The sequence below is a fragment of the Vigna radiata genome, unplaced genomic scaffold (assembly GCF_000741045.1).
Source record: "Vigna radiata var. radiata cultivar VC1973A unplaced genomic scaffold, Vradiata_ver6 scaffold_288, whole genome shotgun sequence".
NCBI lineage: Eukaryota > Viridiplantae > Streptophyta > Magnoliopsida > Fabales > Fabaceae > Vigna > Vigna radiata.
In genome coordinates this window covers 100129-110453 of record NW_014543450.1, presented here as the reverse complement: position 1 = coordinate 110453, position 10325 = coordinate 100129, and the positions used below count along the sequence as shown (strand labels likewise).

At 33.5% G+C, this 10325-nt stretch overlaps 1 protein-coding gene across 1 annotated transcript; it reads left to right on the top strand.

Moving 5' to 3' along the window:
* The first annotated feature begins 6640 nt into the window (after positions 1–6640).
* On the top strand, positions 6641–10325 carry LOC106754469 (vesicle-associated protein 1-2). The gene is made up of 8 exons (XM_014636484.2): positions 6641–6826; positions 6965–7035; positions 7197–7278; positions 7714–7829; positions 7929–8093; positions 8176–8226; positions 8745–8822; positions 9937–10325. Exons 1-8 carry the CDS (start codon positions 6775–6777, stop codon positions 10051–10053), a joined length of 732 nt encoding a protein of 243 aa, XP_014491970.1. The 5' UTR covers positions 6641–6774; the 3' UTR covers positions 10054–10325.

The window sequence follows — 10325 nt, the reverse complement described above, 5'->3', positions numbered from 1 at the left end:
CTATGTGAACAGATGAGTAAGTGATTCATGATTGTGATTTTGATGCTAAGCAGGATTCATGTGAGAAGTGAGAAAGCCTGATTATGTGACGTATTGAGCTTCAGAGTTTTGTTGTTGTGTGCACTGTTTACAGAGAATCATGAATGGTATTGACTTAATCTTGATAATTGATTGAATTGCATGTGTATGTCATATGATCAAGGCCATGCTTGGAAAGCCCTTACTTAGCCAAATTTTTACCCAAAGAATTTTAAATGATATACCCTTTTTAAACCTTGACCTTAAACAGTATGGAAACCCTTGTTTGAATTGATTTACCTTGAGTTAGGGTTGAGAATAATTATATGTGTTGAAAAGGTTCAAGTTTGGGGTTGAATGGGGAAAATGAAAGGCAAAAGAAAAAGGAAAGCATTGAGTTCAAAAGATGAAAAAGAAAAATGCATGTGAAAAGAAAAGAAAAGAAGAAAAGAGTTTATGCATGTAAAAAGAACTCAATGTAAAATGAAAAAGGGAAAAGTTGGGAATGAGTGAGATTGGTTAAAAAGAGAGTGTGCTTGAACTTTGAATGATGATTTAAACTCTCTTAACTCAAGAATTTTGTATTCCAGAAAAACCAATTTTCTTGTTAGTCCAGCCACAATACAAGCCTTGGAAAACGTCCTTGTGATGACATGTGCATGTGAAAGATGTTGATTGTTTTAGATGAATGACAATATTATTTTATGTGACATGTGAACAGTAGAGAGTAGAGTGACCTCCTAAACACTTGAGTGATTGAGTGAAACACTTGCTTGGTGAGAATTGTTAAATCCATGTTTATATCTATGTTTAGTTGATTAATCATTCATGAATGAAACATCTGTTGAAAAAAGATTGATTATGTGAACTAATTGGATTGAAAGCATGCATGCATCTTTGTAGGATTCCACTGAAATTTGAATTGTATAATAACTTGTCATGAGAAAAAGGAGTTTTGAAAATAGTGAATTATTTGATGAAGAAGTGGAAAGCCAAGTTTTGTCTTGTTTGCTTGAGGACAAGCAAAGTTCTAAGTTTGGGGTTGTGATACGGTCAAAAAAACCGTTATTTCCATGCTTAAATTTGATAGTAAAACACACCCTCTATGGCTTAGAATGAGCTTTAAATCAAGTAAAACACTTAGTTGTGTCTTGTGAGAGTCAAAAGTTGGTTTTAGTGATATTATGCTTGTTTTGCATTGTTTTGCAGGGTTTTTAGATGAATTAAAGATGGAAGTTAAGTAAGGTGGACTTAGACCCATGAAAGAAGGAGAAAAATGATGAAAAGAAAAGTCAAGCAAGCCGCTGAGCGCCAGAATGGTCTACTGAGCGCTCAGAGCGATTAGAGGGAAACTGCTCAGCAACAAAACTGACCGCTGAGCGGTCAGAGCGGCAAGAGGCTTGGTACGCTTGCCAATCCTTTAACAATGAACTGGTGGGAAATTCCTTGATTATGCTAATATCGCCTAGGGATAGGGGTAGGACGGTCAATTGTAATTGCTTCAGATCGCATTGCATTATGGGTTACTAGGGGAGGCTAGGGATAGCAAACCGGTAATTAATAATAGGATCTTTTCACCAAGAGATTGGGTTAAGGGTAATTAAGAAAGTATGCATGGAAATTAGATAAATAAGTGAATTAAATAAGAAGAGTAGATATATGAGAGTGGATAAGATGAAATTGTAAACCCTAACAACACCATTCATCCATAGTTTCTCAAAACCTATTTAATCAACTGCATTACATGTTTATTTTTTTTCTTTGCATATCACCACCAAATTTATTCTCTTCTCAAGTCTAACGCGATTAGGTTCCATGAAAGTTAAGGCCTAAGAGTCCTTTGGGAAAATGATACTCGGACTTACCCGTTTATATTACTTAATAACGATCTGGTACACTTGCCAGGGACTTAACGGTAATCGGGTTTAGAGTAATCTAGAAAGTTGCATGGCATTGATAATAAAGCGAATTTAATAAGAATAATATATATAAGAGGGTGGATAAGGATGAAATTATAAACCCTAACAACTCCATTCATTCATATCTTTTATTTGCCAATTGATTCAATTTGCATTTGCATGTTTAGATTTAGATTTGCATTAACAATACAAAATTATTATTCTTTCAAGTCTTATGCAATCAATTTACATGAAAGATAAGGCCTAAGAGTACCTTGGGAAACGATCTAGACTTACTGTCTATTTATTACTTGATACGATCTGGTACACTTATACAATAGCATTATTTATGAATTGCATTAGTGTTGAGAGGTTCATTTCAATTCAGGTTCTTGTTGAATTACTCTTAAGGGTTATATTTCTCAAGATGAGGGTATGAGTCTTAGTCGTCTTAACCTCTCGATCTTCACATCTCTTTACCAGGAATGCTAGGAATTGTATGAACTGGTAATTAGGGACAGGCTTATTTATCGAGGGATCGGGTTTAAGTGATTTAGTGAGGGACGTTGGCATTAATGCATAAAAAAGAATTCTTATATACATGAGAGGGAACTTGGTGAAATCTAACCCCAACAACATATCCATCTCATATAAATCAACCTCCGTTCATATTTGTTCTCCTTTTCCATTGATCAATTGCAATCTTTATTTTATTTATTATTTTTGCACTCCAAACCCATGATCTCTTTTATTTTAAGTCTTAATTAATCTTGTTTTCACACAACTATTGAGCGCCGAAAGTATTCTGGGATACGATACTTGGTCTTACCATTTTATATTACTTGTGCGACTCGGCACACTTGTCGATTTGCGCCAACAGGTAGCGCTCTTTTAACGTCACTAGCTTGACCCAATTAAGCTCAAACACCCATCAGTAAGTGTTGGTATTCTCCTTGCTTGATATTCTTTCCTTTTTTTTCTTCTTCTTTTTGCTGAATTTCTTCATAAATTTGATAAAACCAAGGACTTGTTTCCATGTCTCAATCATAGGATCTTTAATCTCCAATTTCTTGAAAATCTCCATAAAGCACTTAAGTTCTTTTTCCTTTCTATGATACTTCTTTGGATGAGGAAGGGGTTTTTCAAATGATTCTTTCTTTTTTCCTCTCATCCTCGTTTTCTTACGCTTCTTCTTTCTCGATTTTCTCTTTTTCTTCTCTCTTACTTTTTTCTTCTTTTTTCACACACTTTCTCTTTTTTTTCTTTTCTCTCAACCACTTCTTTTTCTTGCTCTTCATCTTTATCTTTCTCACTCAACCTTTCTGTTTCGTTTTCCTCTATATTTTCCTCATCTCTCTCTATCTTTTCCTCATCACAAATTTTGTCACTTTCAATGATGGTGGCTTGACACTCCTCCCTAGGGTTAACCTAAGTATTAACCCTAGAATCCAATTTCTCAATTATACAACCAATCTGTATCTCCATCCTTTTGACTGTTGCTTCAATACTTTTCTTAGTGGAGACCGAATTTTGCATAACTCGTTGAAAGGTGTCTTCCAATCTTGCCATTGATAGAGAGTGTTGTTGAGGTTCCCACCAGTGATTGAGATTATCTTGACATAATTGAGTGCCCATATAATCAAACTCTTGTCCAAACTGCATTGTGCAAACATTAGGCACAAAACCCTAGAAAACATTTATTAGAACAAACAAAAATAAACAAAAAAAAATCAAGTCAAAGTTAATCAACAATCACACTACTAGAATAGCTAAACCACGAATCCCCGACAACAACGCCAAAAACTTGTTAAGACTCCGGCAAGTGTACCAAATCGTATCAAGTAATAATAAGTGGTAAGACCAAGTATTGTTTCCCTAGAGACTCACAGGCCTAGACTTTCATGTGATTTGTTGATTATATAAGACTTGAATAACGAAAATTAGGGTTTATAATGCAAAAAAATGAAAATTAAACATGCACATGCAAAAGTTTTGATTAATTGACCAAGAAGATAACGCATGTGATTGATATAAATGAATGGTATTGTTGGGGTTTCCGACTTATCCTATTCCACTCTCATATATTTACGAATTTTACTTTATTCTATTTTCTTTATTAATTTTAATGTCACAATCTAATTTACCCTAATCCCAATGTCTTCGTGAAGAGAGCCTACTCCTAATCACTAGTTTACAATGTCTTGTCTCCCTAGCAATTATTCATGCATTATATAATTCGCACATAAGCTTAAAGGCAATCGGTCCTCCTATCCCTATGTCTAGGTAATATTGCTCCCGAGAGAATTCCCTCATGTCTAGCTCTACCTACATGTGTCCATATAGATAGAATCAAAGATCACACTATTGAATAATGTCTTAAACAAAGCATGCAAATATAATGGAGGAAAAACTCTAACAATTAATAGAAGAAAACATATGAATAAAGCAATAATTCAATATATGACAGTTTCAATAGGTTTACATCGTTTCCCCAACAACAATGAAGGTTTAGTTCACCATAAACATGGTGAAACTAGATGAAAAGAATGAAAAGATAAACCCTAGATTTGATAAATTGGAGCTCCCGCATCCAAAGTCCTCCTCCAAGGGGTGAAAAGAGTGTTTTTGCGTCTCCTTCTATCAAAAGATACCCCTTCTTGTTCATCCAAGTCAATATATAGCACAGAAAAATATCACTATTTTGGCCCAGGCCTAAGAGACTGGCGCTCAGCGCTGGTGTACCGCTCAGCGGTGGGTACGACACTTAAGGACAAAGCTCAACGTTGACGCCCAAGCGTTTGGCAGAGAAAAAACTGAAGAGGCCAGTGCTCAGCGGTAGGTAGCGCTTAGCGGTGAATGTGATACTCTAATTCTCCCCTCAGCATTGGCGCTTGAGCGTTTGACAATGAATCCCCCTTTGAAACTGGCGCTCAGCGCTGAGCGGTGGCTGCATTTCCTCTTTTCTTCACTTTTCCACCTTCTCTTGAGTCCAACTCTTATCTACTTCAACTTCCTTCATTCAATTCCAGATAAAACCTGCCAAATCATGAGAAATCCAAGCATAAAACCAAGAAAACAACCTTTAACTCTCTTATTCTTAACTTCAAGAAAAATTCATGATTTCAAGCTAATTCTAAGTCATAAAAGGGTGTCTTTAATATCAAATTTATGTGTAAAAATAACGGTTTTTGAACCGTTATCAAAGACCACGACGTTTTGAATTGTTGCCTTAAAGGAGACAGGGTGAGATCAAAATCGTATGGTTGCCGGTCGAAAATAGAGCTCTAGTGTAGGCGATGGCGGTAGATGTGCAATGACAGAGGTAGTGAAATTTTTTATATAAAAGAACTTGACTCTGATACCATGTTAAAAATGAACTTTAAGCCTAACTCAACCCTATAAAATCAACTTGTAAGGTAAGGTTTGCACCAACATATATACTCTAAATTGTTCTTATCCATAGTCTATGTGGGACTTCCAACACATATAAAAAATGTAAAATGTGAGAATTATTTTCCCTTACCTGTTAGAAGCTCAACTACTCTAAGGATCCCAAAATGACTCTCTCGGTTTAAGAAACTTTATTTGCTCCTACAAACCACAACATCTTGATCAAGACATATTGTTAACACCACTAATCAAGAGTGAGTCTTATAGAAGATTCATATGACACATGCGATAGAACAATACTCAATTGCATAAGAAAACACACAAACTAGAGAAAAAAAAGCATAAAGTGACTTGCTCTTTTGCAAGAACTGATTAGATAGACTTGAAGACCTTGCCTTAGTGATCAGTTAAGAGCTCTCTAATCTTGAAACAGATGAACAAGGAATAAAAAAGCTTAGAAAGATAGTAAAGAGTCCTTAGAAAAAGAGTTTTAGAAATAATAATTTTCTAGATAATAAAACTCGTTAATTAAAATTTTATTTATATATTTAAACTTTTAATATTAAAATAAACGAATCTCAATGTTTAAAACATTTTATCACATCTAATACATTATTTCTAGATTCTCACATACATTATTACTTCACATTCAACATTAATAAATACTTCTAAACGAAAAAGAAAATATCGAATATTCTCTTTAAAATTTAAATTAAAACTTATATATAAATTAAAAATAAAATTTTACAAATGAACTTACATTATATATTGTTTTAACTTTTTAAACATAATTTTACTTTTCATTTTTACCAAATAAAGTTTACAATTTTGAATTATTTTAATACTTTAATAATATAATCAATTTAGACTTCTAAAGATATCTCAAATAATAGAAAACTTAATAATTGTAAGAATTAATTCTTTATAAATTTTCAGAACCTTAAATAAAAGTATGAATCATAAAAGAAAAATTAGTTTTCTTTTTATTTAATTACAGTTTAGCTAAAATATTATTATAATACTAAAACATTTATATTATAAAAATATATCTAAATCATAAATTTAATACCAAAATTTTAGAATAATTTTACGAGTATTCAATTTGGTAATTATAGCAGAAAATTTACAGTGAAAACTAAAATTTGACCATAAAAATAAAATAATAAATTTTATTTGAAGATTTCAAGTTAATTAATATGTTAGAGTTGCAATTCTTAGAAGAAATTTTTTTTGTTCGTCTTTCAGTCATAAATGTGGGACCAGTTAACATAGTCATGATTTTGAAGGTGGAAAGGACGAAAGTGCCCTTTAATTCGATGTTTTGTATGTAAAATATTTCTGAAGATTAGAGACAGACACAAAGTGTCGCACGTTTTTGCTTTCCAATTTGTGACTCTCTCTACCTACAACAACCGTTTTCGCTTGCCGGAAACAGACATTGATCTCTCTCTCCGCCGATCCCTCCGCCATGAGTTCCGCCGAGATCCTCCAAATACAGCCCCAGGAGCTTCAGTTCCCCTGTGAGCCTGTTCAGAATCAATAAAAAATTTAACTTTCCTCTGCAAATTAAACCTTTTTCTTTTCCTTTCTTTTCTGCCTCTGGGTCTTCTTCTAATTTTTCTTTTTTAATTTTCTGCGTTTCGGGTTTGTGAAAATAGTTGAATTGAGGAAGCAGATCTCATGCTCTTTGCAGTTGTCTAACAAGACAGACAACTATGTGGCTTTCAAGGTTCCAGTTTTACTCAGTGTTCCTTTTCTGACTTACTTCTGATGTTTAATTTTTTTTAATTAATTTATATCTATTTTAAGGGTAGTATTTTTCTTTTCTTTTTAATTTTGTGTTGTGGAGAGTTTTAATTTTGATTTGGGGTGAAATTCGTGGTTTTGCAGGTTAAGACAACAAATCCTAAGAAATACTGTGTTAGACCTAACACTGGAGTTGTGATGCCTAGGTCTACATGTGATGTCATAGGTTTCTTTTTCTCCCTCTGTCTTCCCTTGCTCCTTTTCAGTCTCCTCCCTCTTCCACACAAAAAAGCACAATTGTATGCTAAGAGAATCTTCCTTTGCTTGATTTGGTCTGCAACTTGGTTATATATGTTTAACTATTTTAAATTTGTAATTTTGTTGGTTAAGTTTTGCTATACCCTATTGATTTATTGATTTTTGTTTGTTTTTTCTTGTCATATTTCTGTACCATTTTATTTTGAATAAACATTATTTGCACTGACAATGCAAACCAATCACTAATTCCATGGTATGCTTGTTTGACTTTCATAATAACTTTCTTGAAAATCATATCAATGATGATTTGAACTGATCAATAGTATAAAATCTTTTACAGTGTTGAATTCACGCTGTTTAGTAACTATTCTATGTATTGACTGTTAGTGTCTTATGTTTTCAGTAACAATGCAAGCTCAAAAGGAGGCACCTCCAGACATGCAATGCAAGGATAAGTTTCTTCTTCAGAGTGTAGTTGCAAGCCCTGGTGCAACCACAAAAGATATCACTCCAGAAATGGTATCCATTTGACAAATTACACACTTTTTCTTGATAGAATAACTACATGTGTGTGACATGGTGCTTAATTTTATGGTTTTCTTGTGCTCATTTATATAGTTCAATAAAGAATCTGGTCATGATGTTGAAGAGTGCAAGTTGAGAGTTGTTTATGTTGCTCCTCCACAACCACCATCCCCTGTTAGAGAAGGATCTGATGAAGATTCGTCACCTCGAGCATCTGTGTCTGAAAATGGGCATTCAAATGCTTTGGACTTTAATGCGGTATGTAACCAGTGGATTTGCATATATTTTAAACAATTTTTCATCTTTATGGTTAACTAATTGTTGTGGCCATTTTCGGTAGGCTTCAAAAGCTTTCAATGAGCGGGGTGAGCATCAGGACATTTCTTTTGAGGTAACATGCAATTATAATTTTCTTCTTCAATTACAAAGAAAAGTGGTTAACATCATAATTTCTATCATTCTGTTGTGGGGCACATAATATTTTTTAATTTGGGAGAAGCTAATGCTTTTTGTTGCCTGTTACCCCAACCCAAACATGCCTGCAATAACATCTCCTTTTGATCCCAAACCAGAAGGACCAATTTGCATGCTATTGTAGAAATATGTCATCAAATATAATGATAACTCTAATGTAGTTTTTAGATGTTGGAAGTACCTTTCTAATGTTTTTAAATATATGAGCTCTGGAAGCCCTGTTTTGACCTTTTAACAGTAATCTTTATTTCATAGCCTGTTGGTGCTGTAATTTTCTCTGGGTTTCTAAATTCTCCTCTTGATAAACTTTTTTAAGTGAATTGATTCAAATAATTCATATTATTATTGAAGAAGTTATCTTAATTGCCTCAAAGAAGAGCTTTGGATATATGAATGAAAGAAAACTTGTGCTCATTTGAACTTGTTTTGTTTCAGGCAAGAACTCATATTTCAAAGGTAACTGAGGAGAGGAATCATGTTATTGAGCAAAACAAAAGACTTCAGCAAGAACTGGTATGGAATTCATTCTGAAAATACATCTAAATGTATTACAGCCTGTATATACATGTATTATGTTGAATGTTTCTATTCCCTTTAGATGATGTTCCTATGATGGCACATGCTTTCAATGCTTCTAATTGTTTTCTCTTGCTATGTTATTCAATTAGTAGGATGAACTGAATTCAATATCCATCTCAGTATGTCTGAATTTACGATTTGGGAAAGATTAGTTAATCTTAGCCATGTGTTCATGAATCCAAGTGTGTCAGAATATCTCAAAATCCTTGTCTGATTTTGAGTGACTAATGTTCGGGAAAATGGGAACCAAAAGGAACATGTTCCATTTTTTGTTTCTAAACTATTTTTGTTTTCATCAAAATAAATAGAAAACTCTGAATAACTGATCGAAAATATGCTACTGTGTGATTCTTCAAAGCTTCTGGTCAGTTTCTTGTTAGGCTTAGTTCTATTATTCATTTTGCTAAATTGAGTGTATCAGTATGGTTGTTGGATAGTTTCAAAATCAACCCTGAAAAATTAATGAACATCCTTAAATAATCCACCTCCTTAATCAATCTCCTCACATTTTGCTTATAGTTTTCTATGCCTAACTATTTTAGCACCTTCGATGGAAAAATAGAAAGGAGAATTATTTATATGACTTGTATTCCTGCAGTTGACTCTTCTCATTGAAATTATAGTGTTAAGAAGTAGATTTTAAACTTAATTTAACTCTACAAAACCAGCTTGTAAGGTTAGGTTTGTATTCATTTATATACTAAAAAATCATCTTATCTTTAATCGATGTAAGATCTTTAATACCTAACAAGAAGGAAGACTTATTCAATGCATGATATGTTTTGAATCTTTTGATTGCTAAGAAACCATGATGCCTGTTAGGTCCTATATGTTCTTGATTCTATCTATATTCTTCTCTTCTGAACACTTCAGAGTTGAGATTCTTTATCATTTTTATGCTTGTATTATTAGTAGTGCAGTCAAGTTGTAGTCATCACTTGGCATGATGGTTAAATGTTTGAAGTCAATAATGACATAATAGAACAATTATCTGCATTTTATATAATCATGAAAAAACTATGAACTGGTTTGGAATGTTCCATGACAGGAGCTTTTGAGGCGCCAAGCCAGCAGTCGGCGCAGCGCCAGCGGCATACCATTCATGTACGTAGTTCTTGTTGGCATCATTGGCATCATTCTGGGTTTCCTGTTGAAGAGGACGTGACCTGAGTGATTGGTAGCGGTGAGATCAATTGTAGAAAGCAACAAGAAATATGTAAAATGTGGAAAAACCAAACCAAAAATTGTTGTCTTATTGTCGTGCATTGCTCCTACAGATTTGGAATGTGTGGTCAAAAGTAGGTACTTGTTCTGAGCCATAGCAATCATAGACAATGAACAGAGTTGTATCATGGGAACTGTAATTGGTATCTGATATGCTACATGTGATTAATTCTTTAGCACCATCATAGTGTCCAATATTTTGAACATAAAAAA